This window comes from Camelus ferus, chromosome 6 (assembly GCF_009834535.1).
Source record: "Camelus ferus isolate YT-003-E chromosome 6, BCGSAC_Cfer_1.0, whole genome shotgun sequence".
Lineage (NCBI taxonomy): Eukaryota > Metazoa > Chordata > Mammalia > Artiodactyla > Camelidae > Camelus > Camelus ferus.
The window spans coordinates 85,933,145-85,947,425 of NC_045701.1; the positions used below are offsets into that span (position 1 = coordinate 85,933,145).

The following is a 14,281-nucleotide window of genomic DNA, read 5'->3' on the forward strand; positions in this document are numbered from 1 at the left end:
TAAAAGCTGTTTTGTAAGCAAAATACAGCGACATTAACAAAGTAGCTTTAAAATACAATAAAGATCAGGGCAATTTGGCAACAATGGCCTTGTTTCCCAGTCAAAGCCCCTCACAAAAGCCAGCAGAGCAGCCAAGACAGAAAAAGAAAAACAGTGTGGAAAGTAGGAAAAAAAATCAGTAGAAGAAAAAGACCAAAAGGATTCAAGTGAAAGTGATGGATACAGAAGACAGAGCAAAGAAGATTCAAATCCTCCTCCCCTCCCTCCCTGCCCGCACCCCAGACAGGCAAGGCCACAGAGCAGAACAAATATAAGCAACTAGTTTTTAAAAGCTTTCCTAAAAACAAACAAACAAAAATCACTTGACCTGTGTATTTAAAGGGGACGTGGTGTACCTGGGACATAGGATCAAGAAGAGTCAAGTCCAAGACATAGTCTATTAAAATTGATACAGGAAAAATGGCGGGGGGGGGGGGGTTGCGGTGAGAGGATAGCCATGTCCCAGGTCTCAGGCAAGACCCTAGGATGCATCCCATCAAGTAGGGTCCTTGGCTTCATGCAGGAAAGAATTCAAGAGCGAGCCATAGTTGAGTAAAGGTAGATTTATTCAGAGATACACACTCCATAGACAGAGTGTGGGCGCCCTTACTCAGAAGGGAGAGCGGCCACGAGGTGCAGGGTTATTGGGTTTTACGGGCTGGGTAACTTCATATGCCAACACGTGGGAGGATTATTCCAACTGCTTTGGGGAAGGGGCTGGGGTTCCCAGGAACTGGGCCACCACCCATTTTCATGGGCAGCCTCCAAACTGTCCTGGCACCTGCTGGAGAGCCATTTAGCAGCTATTGTATTTCAATGAATGTATATTGAAGGTCAAGATCTCCTGGGAGTTGAATCTTCTGCCATCTTGGTGCTATCGGCAGGGCCATTCTTTTAATGGCTGTGCCCTGCCCCCTTCCCCAAATTATCAGATTTTACAGAATTGAAATCCTTTTGGCATAAGGTAAAATGACCAAGTAACTTCTATGGGATTAGACCTTCAGAGAATTAAGTTAAAATTCGATGGGGTAAATGGAACAACAAAGAAAGAAAATGTGAGCCAAGAATTGTTTTTATTCAGCCAAAGAGATCTTCAATTACAGAGGCCACAGACAAACTGGGATGAAGTTGAGGGTCTCAGGGAATATTGCTCTTGTGTGCCATTCCTGGGGGATCTTAAGCAATAAGCTTCAGACAATCAAGAAATGCTTAGAGAAGCTTTTCGTGAGAACTACTAGTGAGCACTGACCATATTTAACTGCAGAATGAAGACTAGCGGGCACAAGGGTGAAAAATGCTATGTATTTGTTATATCCTCCAATAATGAAGATAAAATTCAGCTACCAAAAATAGGGAGAGAAGGGAAAGATTATGCAGAAAGTAAGCTTGCCGGCTGCCTCAAAGGTATTATTTAGCACTAAATGGACGTCACTTTAGACACTTTGGGGAGAAGAAGAGGAGGGGAAGAAGAGGTTACCAATTTCAATACTGTTCATAGTAGGGAACCAAAAGACCTGCACCATCCAACATGGTAGCCACCGGCTACTTACAGCTATTTAAATTTTAATTAACACTAAATAAAATTTAAAATTCAGTTTCTCAGTCATATCAGCCACATTTCAAGTGCTCCATAAGCTATACATGTAGCTAGTACATTTTCCACACTGGAGAACACGGATACAGAACATGTCCATCATTATAGACAGTTTTTTTGGACAGCGTTACAACAGATAGCATTTTTTTGAAAAAAGGAATAAAAATATTTCCCTAAGATATTAGTATAAAGGAAGCCACTGAAACAGAACACTCAACCTATGGTATTTTGTTATGGTAGCCAAAGCAGATTAATACAGATAGCAATTCTCTACATATTGATCTATAGTTCAACGCAGTCTGTCAAAAATCCCAGCTGACTTCTTTGCAGGAATTGACAAGCTGATCCTGAAATTCACACGGATATTCAAGGGATCCAGAATAATGAAAATAATCTTGAAAAAGAAGAACAAAGTTGGAAGACTCACATTTCCCAATGTCAAAACTTATCACAATGATATAGTAATCAAGACAGCGTGGTATTGGCATAAGGACAGATATACATATCACTCGAGTACAACTGAAGACCCAGAAATAAACCCTTACTTTTACAGTCATTTGATTTTTGACAGGAGTCCCAAGACAATTCAATGGGTGGAAGGAAAGTCTTTTCAACAAATGGTACTGAGGCAACTGGCTATTCACATGGGCTCCTACCTTACAGCATACATAAAAATTAACTCAAAGTGGACTATATAAATTAATGTAAGAGTTTAAACTATAAACTCTTAGAAGAAAGTGTAGAGTAAACCTTCATGACCTTGGGTCAGGAAAAGCTTTCTTAAGACAATATGAAAAATTCAAGTGATAACAGAAATAGATGAGAAATTAGACTTCATCAAAGTTAAAAAGTTTTGTGCTTTGAAGGATACCATCAACAAATGAGAAGACAATATACAGACTGGTGTAAAATACCTGTAAATTATATCTAATAAGGAGTTGAATCCAGAAAATATAAAGAATTCTTATAACTTGGTAATTCAAAAAAACCCAAATTTTGAGTGAGTCATGGAGATGTGACAAAGTATGGTGACTATAGTTAATAACACTGTATTACATATCTGAAATTTGCTAAGACATTAGATCTTAGAAGTTCTCATCACAAGAAAAAAATCTGTAACTATCTATGGTGACAGATGTTAACAAGACTTATTATGGTGATGATTTCACAGCATATACAAATATGGAATCATTATGTTGTATACCTGAAACTAATATAATGTTATATGTCAATTATACCTCAATAACAACAAAAAATGGGCAAAGGATCTTAATTAGGCATTTCTCCAAAGAAGAGAGACAAATGTATAAACATCATTAGCCACCAGGAAAATGCAAATCAGAAGTACAATGAGATAGCATTTTATACCTTCTACATGGCTAGCATCAAAAAGCCAGATACTAAGTTGACAAGGATGTGGAGAAATTGAAACTCTCACACATTGCTGCTGAGAATGTGCAGCCACTTTGGAACACAGTCTGACAGTTCCTCAAAAAGTGGAAAACAAGTTACCATATGACTCAGCAATTCCACTCCTATGTATATAACCAAGAGAAACGAAAACACGTGTCCACCCAAAAAGTTACATGTGAATGTTTGTAGCAGCATTATTCATAATAGGCAAAACCCCAGATGTCCATGATCATGTAAAATGTGGTACATGCATGTAATGGAATATTATTCAGTCATAAAAATGAATGAAATACTGACAGATGCTATAACATATATGAACCTTGAAAATATTATGCTGAAGAATCCAGTCAGAGATGACCACACACTGTATGATGCCATTTATATGAAATGCCCAGAACAGGGAAATCTATAGAGACAGAAAGCAGATTAGCGGCTGACTAGGGCTGAGAGGCTTAAGGAGAATATGGAGTTACTGCTAAGGGATGTGGGGTATCTTTTGGGGTAAGAAAAATGTTCTAAAATCGATCATGGTGATGTTCTAAAATTTTAGTATATTCACAGAGTTATCCAAACTAAAAACAACTGAATCATACACTTTATTTATTTATTTAAAATTTTTTATTGAGTTATAGTCATTTTACAATGTTGTGTCAAATTCCAGTGTAGAGCACAATTTTTCAGTTATACATCAACATACATATATACATTGTCACATTTTTTTTTCCCTGTGAGCTACCACAAGATCTTATATGTATTTCTGAATTGTACACTTTAAATGAGTAAACTGTATGGTATGTCAATTACATTTTAATCAAGCTGTTACATAAAATATCTATATAAAAATTTTTAAAAGATATAAATACCCAATTAAAAGAGCTAGGAAAAGGACAAAAGAAACCAAAAGAATATATAAGTAAAGAATTAAAGATTAAAACAGGCATCATTGATATAGAAAATAAATTTTAAAAAAACCCAATAGAATTAATAAATAAATCAAAAGGTTGGTTCTTTGGGAAATAAAATAGACAAATCTGATTTTACTAAGTGAGATAAAGCACAAGAAAGACAAAATAAGAAATGACAAGAGGCAATAATAATCCAGAGAGAGTATTAAAAATCATGAGACTATTTTGAATAACTATGAAAATAAAATATAAAACCTAGATTAAATGGATACTTTTCTAGGAAAGTTTATTTAACCAAAGTTGACTCCAGTAGAGATAAAAACAGACCAATTTCCATCGAAGAAACCGAAAGTTGTATAAGTGTTCCTTTCGGAAGAGCACCAGGCTTGAATGGAACTCTACCAAGCTAAAAAAAAAAAATAATAATTCTAGTACAACTTACAGTATTACAGGGAAGAACAAAAGAAAAGCCTCTAAATTATTTTTAAACAGTGAACATAACTTTGACGCCAAAACCTGACAAAGAATGAGAAAAAAAAAATTCAGACCATTTTAACTACAATGCAAAATTTTAAAATAAAATATTAGCAAAGAAATCCACCAACACATTTATGCATTATTCATTATGATCAAGTGTGGTGCATTCCATGAATGTAAGAAAGAGTCAATACCCTAATGTCAATAGAATTTAAGAAAAGTATCATATGATCATGTCTTTAAATATCAAAAAGTCATGTAACAAAATTCAGTACCCATTCAAGTTACAAATCCTAAAAAACAGGAATTGAAAGATAATTCCTTAACTTGATAAAATATAAATATTTAAGCCCCAAAGACAAGATCATACTTAATGGGGAAACTCCAGAGGCCTGCCCAATAAAGTTAAGAAAATAAAAGAATGCCTATTATTTGCAGATGCTAACTACTATATATAAAATAAACAAGGTGCTACTGTACAGCACAGGGAACTATATACAATATCTTGTAGTAACCTATAATGAAATATGAAAACAAATATATGCATGTATATGGATGACTGCAGCATTACGCTGTGCACCAGAAATGGACACAACATTGTAAACTGACTAAACTTCAATAATAATAATAAAAAAAGAACGCCTATTACCCCCACCATTTACCATAGCTTTGGAGACATTAGGTAAGAAAAAGGAACCACAACCATAAGACTTAAAAAGGAAGAGGTAAAAAGACTTCTACTTGCAGATGCTACCGTTATGTATCTGGAATACCTAAAGAATAAATTAAAACCACTATAAATAATAAGCTATTTTAGTAATATAGCAGAATATAGAATTGACAGAGAAAATAGCCATTTTATACACACATGCATGCACACACATGCATACACACACCCTTCAAACAATGTCCTATTAAAAGACATAATGAAAGGGAAGACACCATTACAATAACAAAAAAATAAATTAAATGTCTGAGAACAGGTTCAACAAGAATGTGCAAAACTTCTATGATTAAAACTATAAAACATTCCTGAAAGACACAAATGTAGAATTAAATTAAAGGGAAGACAATATTCTTGGCTGGGTTGACTGCACATTGTAAAGATGCCCAAGGTGCAGATGACAGGTTGATGGGGAACTTCGTGACGGATGACAGGCTGACGACACGACACCTGAGCTCACAGATCAATCTCACCCAAAGCGGGGTGACCTGACACTGGGTGCTTCCGGGACTGACACGAACAGCATGCGGCGCCACCTGTCGGGTATTCGTGCCCAAAGAATTAAACCAGAATCTAATTGAGTCTCTAAATACAGGAAATAGGAGGAAGAGAAACATGTTAAAGAATATTCTGCGAGGCCATTCACCAAATCCAGAAAGTCTGCGGGACAGCTGACTGGGTTTGTTCTAAGAAGGAAGCAGCTGCTGGTATAGATTTTAAGAGACTTGAGACACATGAACCACATGCAGTCTGTGTCTTGATCTAAACCAACTGCAGAAAGACGGGCTTTAGATGACACTGAGGAATTATACCTCATTTTGTTTGGTGTGACAATGACATTGTGGATGTGAAGATACATAAGAGAGTACATGTGGGCGAAGTGATGAGGTATTTAAAAGAAACTTCAGCAAAAAACAAAACCAAACGTCAACTCTGTATGGGGGGAAATGAAACAAGACTGGCATGATGCTAACTGCTGAAGCTCTTTGTCAGATGCCAACATCCATCCGTGTCCTGCGTCCATCTCATCCAGCTTCCTCAAGAATTTTGGTCCTGTGACTACACATGCCCTCTCTGCTCTGCATCAATCTGTCCTTCCTGCAGACCCTTCCTTTCAGCTGCACACACAGGCTCCATCACCTACGTCTGAAACCCCCCTGGACGCCACACTCCTCCAATTCCCTGCACAGCAAACTCCCAGTAAGGGCTGTCCCTCCTCACTCCCCTTCTCGGCTGTGCCCATCTCAACACAGCCATGCCTGACAATGGGGCCAAATCCAACACCCGCTTCCCTCCATTCAGCCTCTCAGCAGCGTGCTCCCCAGCCCACCAGCCTCCCTCTGAGAACACTGTCTTCCACGGTTTCAAAGACACCACCATCTTCTCCACGAGGGACCTCAGTCAGGCCCCTGGCTTTAACTGCCATTTATATTCCGATGACTCTGACATTGATTTTTTTTTTTTTTTTTGGTCCTGATTTGAGTTCTAGACCCATTTTCAACAACATCCTCTTGACCCTCCACCTGGAGGTATCAAAGCATCTCAAACCTCATGGTTAGAACAGAGCTCTTGACATTTCTCCTGGCCTGAGCTCACACGTCAGCATCTGGACAAACAGCACCACCGTCCACCGGGCTGGTTCAGCCACAACACAAGTCTTTCTCACCGTGGAAAACTCAGATTCTGCATCACATTTATCGTTAATTTCTTACGGCCACTTACTCTCCTAAAAGAGCACTTGGAGAAGAAACCCACTTGCCGTCTTAATTTCCACAGCAAATTAAACCCTCCCCACACCAGCATCCCTCATCCTGGGCCTCTCTCCCCCGAGTGAAGCACCAGCTCCTCCTCTTTCTCCAGGTCCCATGGTGAGGGCCACCTCTGTCACCCGACCTCACAACTGGCTGCCAGGTTACTGTGTTGTTTTCTCTGCAGGATTTTGCACGTTCCAGGCTTCTTGTTTACAGTTTTCCAGAATGAAACCTGAGGGGCGGGCCTCTGTTGTGTTCACTGCTGTATCTTGCTGCACTCGGCAGAGTTCACGGTGGTGGCCGAGATCTTCACGAACAAGAGAACTTTGCACAAGGACTGTCTTGGTCTGCTCGGGCTGCCGGAACAAAACACAGGCCGAGGGGCTTCACAACAGACGTTTATTTCTCACAGTTCCGGAGGCTGGAGGTCCAACATCAAAGTGCCAGCAGGTTCGGCGTCTGGTGAGGGCCCTCTTCCTGACTTGGTGACAGCCGTCTCCCTAGAGCGTTCTCACACGGTCTTTCTCTGGTGCACACACCGAGAGCTCTCTTCCTCCTCTTAGAAAGGCACTCATTCCATCATGACAGCCCCATCCCCAAGACCTCTTCTGACCCTCATCCCCTCCCAAAGGTCCCACCTTGCAAGTTAGGGCATCAACATACAAATTTGTGGGGGACACAAATGCTCAGCCCCAGAGAAGAACTTTCCTCTTCCTGGGCCTGTTCCTAAAATGAGGCAGCTGGCTGATTTCTGATGTTCCAGTGCTCCAACGGACCGAACTCTTACCCCGTCAGGTGTGGTACCCAGTGCTTGTCTCGCTAGTGCTGGGTAAGAAGACTGGGACCGGAGAACATCAAACAGGAAAAGCAGGGTTTTGCTTGTGTACTTCTCATGTTAGATACCTAACAACCTATACGCGTCATTCCCTGACATCACCCTGTGGTCAAGAGCTATGGACTCCAGTCACACATGAGTGGGGAGGACCAGTATTGCACACAGAATGGATTCCTTTTACTGGAAGGCCCTGCTTACCTGTTCAGAAGGCAGAGGAGGGGCAGCTGATCTTGAGAAGGAAACAGGAAGCTTCCCGGGCTAGGCTGAGACTAGGGCAGGGGAGGCAGGGCAGGGACTCTGGGTGGGTGGCTGGGGACAGTTTCAGGGAGGAAGGCCTCCCGCTAGGACGGGGACTACCCATGGAAGGACAAAGCCTGGTGAGTGCCCAAGCACAGAGGAGACAGAGCTGGCTGGGGCAGGGAGGTGAGGAAGATGGGGGTCTTGAATACCCGGAGATGCTAAGATTTTTGCGGCCACTTACTCCACTGGTTCTCAAATTATACCTTCTGAGCATTTGGATTACACACACACACACACACACACACACACACACACACACAGTTTCTAGTCTTATCTCTAGAGTAAAATAAATATATGAAATTCATGAGCATTCTTTCCCCTTCAAATATTCTGACTTGGTGACTGTGCTCACGTCTCCCCAGGAGCATCTAGGTCAAGGACGGAAGCTGTTCAGCACAGTTAGATGAGATGTCTTACATTTAATCAGTCAACATTACAAAGTGTTCACGCTACATACAATCTTGTAACATCCAAGTGTGTGGACACCTGGAAAAGAGAGGACCCCCAACCTCTGTCCTTCTGCAGGTGAGCAACCTGAGGGCCTGTCCAAAGTGCTCGCCTGCGGGGCCTCCTGCCACATCCCGGGCTGTGGACCATCGACCAGCAGGCTTCTGAGTCCTGAGCACAGACCGGGGCTCCGCTCAGGCCTGCCTGTGAACGGTGCCTGAGCCCACGTGGGCAGGTGGGTCTCTCGGAGGCATAGCGTGCGCGGGCCGGCCACGTGAGACAGCTGGTCCAGGGGCTCAGGGGACCAGGCTCAGGCCAGCAGGACCCATGTCCCTGCAGCCAGAAGGGCACAGAGCTGAGGGGACAGAACGAGAAGCAGCCCGGGGCACGCAGGACACGACACCAGTTGCTGTGAGGGACAGAACGGAGAAGCTTAAACCATCAGGCAGCTGGGAAATCGAAGGCACAGGTGCAGCCGGGGAAGCTGGACTGACCACTCGTCCTCTCCAGCCAACCTGCCGGGGATGCTGGGCTGCAGGCAGGTCCGGCAGGCCTGGGGAGGGCTCACCCTCTGCCCGTCCAACCCCTCCGGGCCCCAGGTGTGCCAGCACAGCACACACGGGGCTGGTAAATGAAGGTGACACAAGCACGAACATCCCCGCTGCCGGCTTGGGGCTCCGGGGGCAGGAGGAGACGGGAGCTGCGCGACCTGGGACAAGAGAAGACAGGGTCAAGGGCGAGGGGGTGCAGTGTGGGTGGGAGTGGAGCTGCTGGGGCGAGGCTGGACGGGGGAGCTTGGTGTTTGGGGCTGGTCCCCAGAGCCCAGGCCTTGTGTCAGAGACAAGACAGACTGTACAACAGAGCCGGCTGCCTGGCGTCACAAGACCCAGATTTGAAACCCGGCTGTGTCATGGGGACAAGTCATTGTACTTCTCAAAACTCCTTTTATAACCTCTAAAGTTAAATACCCCCAGCTCCGTTGATGTGACGGTCAAGGCATAGTGCCCGCACCTGTGAAGCACCGTATAGAGGGCGCCCCAATACTAAGGGAGCCTAAAAATGATTGGCTCCTGAGCTGTTAAAGGAGAGAGTGTGGGGCCCCAGCCGGGGGACCCCCGGAGGGCAGCGTGGGTAGGGAAGGGGGTGGTGCGCAGAGGAGTGGTGTTCCTCCTTCCCGCCCTGGCCCCAGGGTGCTCACCAGATCACTCACACCCCGAGTCTGGCAGCTGTTCCAGAAGCATGTCCTCTGTGCCGCTGAACTATGAGAAAGAGGGAGTCAGAGCCTGGGAATTCTCCTCCATTCAGGCCCTGGGACCGCCCGCTAGCTTACAGCATCAGGTCGCCCTGCGTCAGGGGGATCTCAGGGGCCCCTCCTCCTACCAGCCATCACCCCGAGACTGCCCACCAGAGAGGCCCTCCTGCCACCCATGGGGCTGCTGGTAGAGACCTCGGAGGTTGGCCAGTCATTCAGTTCTAGTGTTTCTCCAACCTAGTCCTTTACAAATCTGCAGTTGTAAAGCCCCTCTGTTTCTTTAGCTCCTGGTACAGAAATGGAGGGGAGAGAGACCGCAGAGGCCAGATGTTGGGGAGGGGGAGCAGGGCCACCCACGACACCCTGCTGGGTTCCCAGGAGAAGCACACACTTACCTGGATGTGATACACTATGCGCCAGAAGCTGGAGTCGGAGCCTCGGTACCTTCTTCCAGGGTAGAGCTGCCACATGAGGGGCAGCGGGTACGGGGCCACCACGCTGGGGCACACAGCCTCCCCCAGGGGGACATCTTCCTGATGCATGAGTACCTGGAGGCTACTCTCGGTCTGGAGAGAAGACAGGGCACGCCTACAGGGCTCAGGTGCAAATAACCAGGGTCCTTCCTGCCACCCGCCCAGCACAGCCAGCATCTGAGAGGCTGGGATCACTGTACTCAGAAGCTCCGTTCCTTAAGCCAGGCACGCTCCTCTCAAGGACTTGGGCTGGGCCAGGGTGACCAGCACATGAACCTCTCTACCCAGATGGGGCCACAAAGGCCCACTTCTTTGGGGCAAATGTCTAGTTGCTAGGGTATGCCGTGGGGCCCGGGAGCTTCTGTAACTATGCAGTCTGGTGTCTGTTTCTGCTGATGTGGGACTTTTTTGGATTTTTCTTTATCATACAGATCCCCTTTTATTTGTTTGTTGATTTAATTGGAGTATAGTCCGTTTACAATGCTGTGCTCATTTCAGGTGTACAGCACGGTGATTCAGTTATACATAAATATATTCCTTTTCATATTCTTTTTCATTATAGGCTATTACAGGATATTGAATACAGTTCCCTCTGCTGTACAGTAGGACATTGTTGTTTATCTAGTTTATACATAGTAGTTAGTATTTACATATCCTGAACTAAAAATTTCTCTCTCCATCACCCTCCTTCCCCCTCTGGTAACCATAAGTTTGTTTCCTATGTCTGTGAGTCTGTTTTTGTTTTGTAAATAAGTTCATTTGTGTCATTTTGTTTTTTAGATCCACGCATAAGTGATATCATATGGTAGTTCTTTTTTTTCCCTTTCTGGCTGACTTCACTTAGAATGACGATCTCCAGGTCCACCTATGTTGCTGCAAATGGCATTTTTATTCTTTTTCATGGCTGAGTAGTATTCCATCATCACATAGTCCCTTTTAATCAAGATCCCCCGGGACCCCGGCATCAGGTGACAGACCACTTTTCGCCATCTCCACCACTGCCCCCATTTCATTACTTCTCACTGGACTGCTGTGGTAACTGCCCAACTTGTCCCCTTGTGGGTCTTGTGCCCCACAGTCAGTTCTCAGCACCGCAGCCAGGGTGTGCATCTAAAAATTACGTCACTCCCCTGCTGGACGCCCTCCAGCGCCTTCCAATCGCAGGCAGATGAAGTGAAACCTTTACCATGGCCCCAGGCCCACAGGGACTGGGCCCCTGCCTCTCTCACTGGTTCTGTCCTTCACTCCTGACTCATCCCAGCCACACAGGCCTCCTCACTGTATCCAGGACACACACGCTTTCAGTAATCTCTCGCACCTGCTGTCCTCTGCCTGGAACATTCTCCCCTAGATCCACGCAGGGCTCACGCCCTTCTTTTAGGCAGGTCTCTGCTCAAATGTATGTCTACAGAGACAAATTTCAGCAAACTCCAACTCTATACTATGTATGAGAGGTGTGCCCCAAACAGAAGTCCAGAAAGGTTTCAAATAAAATGATGGGCAAAGTACGGCAGGCAAGTGCAAATTAAGACCCTCCAGGGGACCTGCCTGAAGACGCCCCTGCATGTGTTCTGGTCTGCCACCCCACGTCAGTCATCCTACACACCTGACCACTGGCCTCCGTTATCCTGTGGTCTTTCTCCCCCAGCAGAATGTCAGCTTCACAAGCAGTGGGATTTTACCACATTCACTGCAAATCCTCACAACCTAGACTCCTACTCGGCATACAAACTAAGCACTCAGCTCGGTTCAATGACTATTTTTCCAAAGTGGAAATAGCTTTTAAAAATTTCCACCTATGAAATAAACCAGAACTTACTGTTAAAAAATGGTTCAGATCATCCTGTAAGGTGTAAGGGTGGAAACCACCATTCTTGCTGTGTTAGGATACAGTCTCCCATATCCTTTCACCATTCTTAGTTTGCTTATTGGTCTTTTTCTTGTTTACTTAAGTACACCTTTACATATTAAAAATACTGGTCCTTTAAGTTATGTGGGGCAAATCCAGTCCCATGGTTTGCTAAAGGGTTATGTTTTGTTCAGAATTTACAATGATTATGTGAAAAACTCTGCTTTGTAGTTTTGACGTCATGTTGAAGAAGATATTCCCCAATTAGAGATTAAAAAGACATTCACTTACACTTTCCACAAATACTTGACTTAAAGTGATTTAACCTTTTAAAAGTATATGTGTGTGTGTGTGTGTGTGTGTGTGTGTGTGTGTATACTTCAAAAATCTAAATGTCAATGAAGATATAAATTCAGATGGTGGTTATGAGCCTGGAATCCCAACCTCACTACCTACCAGCAGCACTACTTAGGGCAAATCTACACTTTTATGCCTCAGTTTCCTTATCTATAAAATGGGAACACAGTCACTCTCAATAACTTTTTACTGTTTGCTGTTGTATTACATAAATGTTCTAATATTACATATTTTAATTTTGCTTTTATGCTTTCTTTCTTTGGTTTATATATGGAAAGTTTCAACATTTTTCACCTCAGTTTCTTTGAGAAACCTATGCTATGGTTAAAAGTACCTGTAAGACAGTTACATTTCTTTTTCTTTTCAATAGAAGTACAGTCAGTTACAATGTGCCAATCTCTGGTGTACAGCATAATGTCCCAGTCATACATACACTCGTTTTCATACTCTTTTTCATTAAAGGTTATTACAAGATATTGAATATAGTTCCCTGTGCTATACAGAAGAAATTTGTTTTTTTAATCTTTTTATATATATAGTATTTACTACTTGCAAATCTCGAGCTCCCAGATTTACCCCTTCCCACCCCTCCTCCCCCATAAGATTGTTTACTATGTCTGAGAGTCTGTTTCTATTTTGTAGATGAGTTCATTAGTGTCTTCTTTTTTCTTTATATTTCTTTAAAAAAAAAAGTTAACATTAAGTAAAAATCAATCTGAAGGCATCACACGTAAAACAAAGTCAATGTCTACTCAGTGCTGGCTTTTATATTACTATGTTACTTTTGAAGTTTTTCTCCAAGAATAGAGAAGGTACTAAATATTCCAAACTCTATGGCACTGGTTCTCAAAGTTGGTTGATCATAATCTTTTGAGGGTCTTTTCAAAATACAGACTTCTGGGGCTCACCTGAGATTCTGATAACCTGCCACGTGCGTGAATCTCTTACTTTAGAGACATATCGCCACTTTATGGATTAGGGCCCTGAAGCCGAGAGAAGTCCTATTTCACTCAAGATCACATGCATACACTCCAGACTCTCCGGGTCCCCATCCTTTGGCCAGTGCGCCTGCGTTTTCCCCGCCCTCCTTCCTGGCCTGGAGAACCGCTCATCCTTCAGAGCCCACCCAACTCAAAGTGGCTTCATCTGAGTCCCCGGCCGCCCTGGCCTTCTGAGCCTCCCACTCCCGCCCTCACCCTGCGGCACCTGAGAGGCTCCTGGAGGGCCTGCACCACCTGGGGCGCCCCAGGCCCCTGAGTGGACGGGGACGCCCATGCTACCCCGCCCGCCCGGCCAGCCCCAAGGCGGCTGTACCTCGATGGTTATGGGCAGCCAGGTACGCTGCTTCTCGTCCACATACATGGCCTTTTCCCAGATCCACAGGTGGTCCGGGTGCAAGGCCGTTCGCGCCCTGAAGAACGGGAGCTCGCCCATGGCGCCTTGAACGGTCTGGGAAACAAAGGCTGGAGCCTCCCGAGGCTTCTCGCTGGTCCGCAGGATGCTAGGCCCGGATGCTTTATAGTGGGATGGCGCGCGGGCGCCCTCAAGCGGCGGGGCGGGAGAAGGGCGCGGCGTGGGGAGGGCGCAGCGGGGCGAGGGGCAGGGCGCTAGGGGCGGGGCACCAGGCAGGATGCGATGGATGCGAAGTACTGCGGGGGATGGGGGGCCAACAGCAGGATGAGGGGCCGCCCCTGCACCCAGACCTACCTTGTGTCCTGAGACCCTGGCAGTGTCCAGGAGCGCAGACCCAGCCCCGTAGACCCAGGACTTCCTCCAGACCCCCAGCCAGCCAGCTAGCCTGGTTCTTCGTCTCCCACTGGCCACTGCTGAGAAGGCACTCAGGTCTGTGGCCTTGGCCTTTTGTT

At 44.9% G+C, this 14,281-nt stretch overlaps 1 protein-coding gene across 2 annotated transcripts; it reads right to left on the reverse strand.

The window, feature by feature from the left end:
* Positions 1-8,453: 8,453 nt before the first annotated feature.
* On the reverse strand, positions 8,454-13,905 carry TCL1A (T cell leukemia/lymphoma 1A). 2 transcript variants are annotated; one of them, XM_032482926.1, is made up of 4 exons: positions 13,731-13,905; positions 10,133-10,303; positions 9,684-9,744; positions 8,454-8,894 (listed from the first exon to the last, which is right to left on the reverse strand). In XM_032482926.1, exons 1-3 carry the CDS (start codon positions 13,848-13,850, stop codon positions 9,688-9,690), a joined length of 348 nt encoding a protein of 115 aa, XP_032338817.1. In that variant the 5' UTR covers positions 13,851-13,905; the 3' UTR covers positions 8,454-8,894; positions 9,684-9,687. The 2 variants fall into 2 exon arrangements, with proteins under 2 accessions (XP_032338817.1, XP_014414245.1); XM_014558759.2 differs by having other exon boundaries at positions 8,454-9,194.
* Between the last annotated feature and the right edge of the window lie 376 nt (positions 13,906-14,281).

Bases quoted from the DNA above. Each gene is read 5' to 3' on its own strand.
- TCL1A (XM_032482926.1), bottom strand. From the start codon at position 13,850: ATGGGCGAGCTCCCGTTCTTCAGGGCGCGAACGGCCTTGCACCCGGAC. The intron at 10,304-13,730 runs GTACAGCCGCCT...TCTTCTCTCCAG, and splicing joins GGCTGCCCATAACCATCGAG to ACCGAGAGTAGCCTCCAGGT. The intron at 9,745-10,132 runs GTAAGTGTGTGC...TCTTTCTCATAG, and splicing joins GCATAGTGTATCACATCCAG to TTCAGCGGCACAGAGGACAT.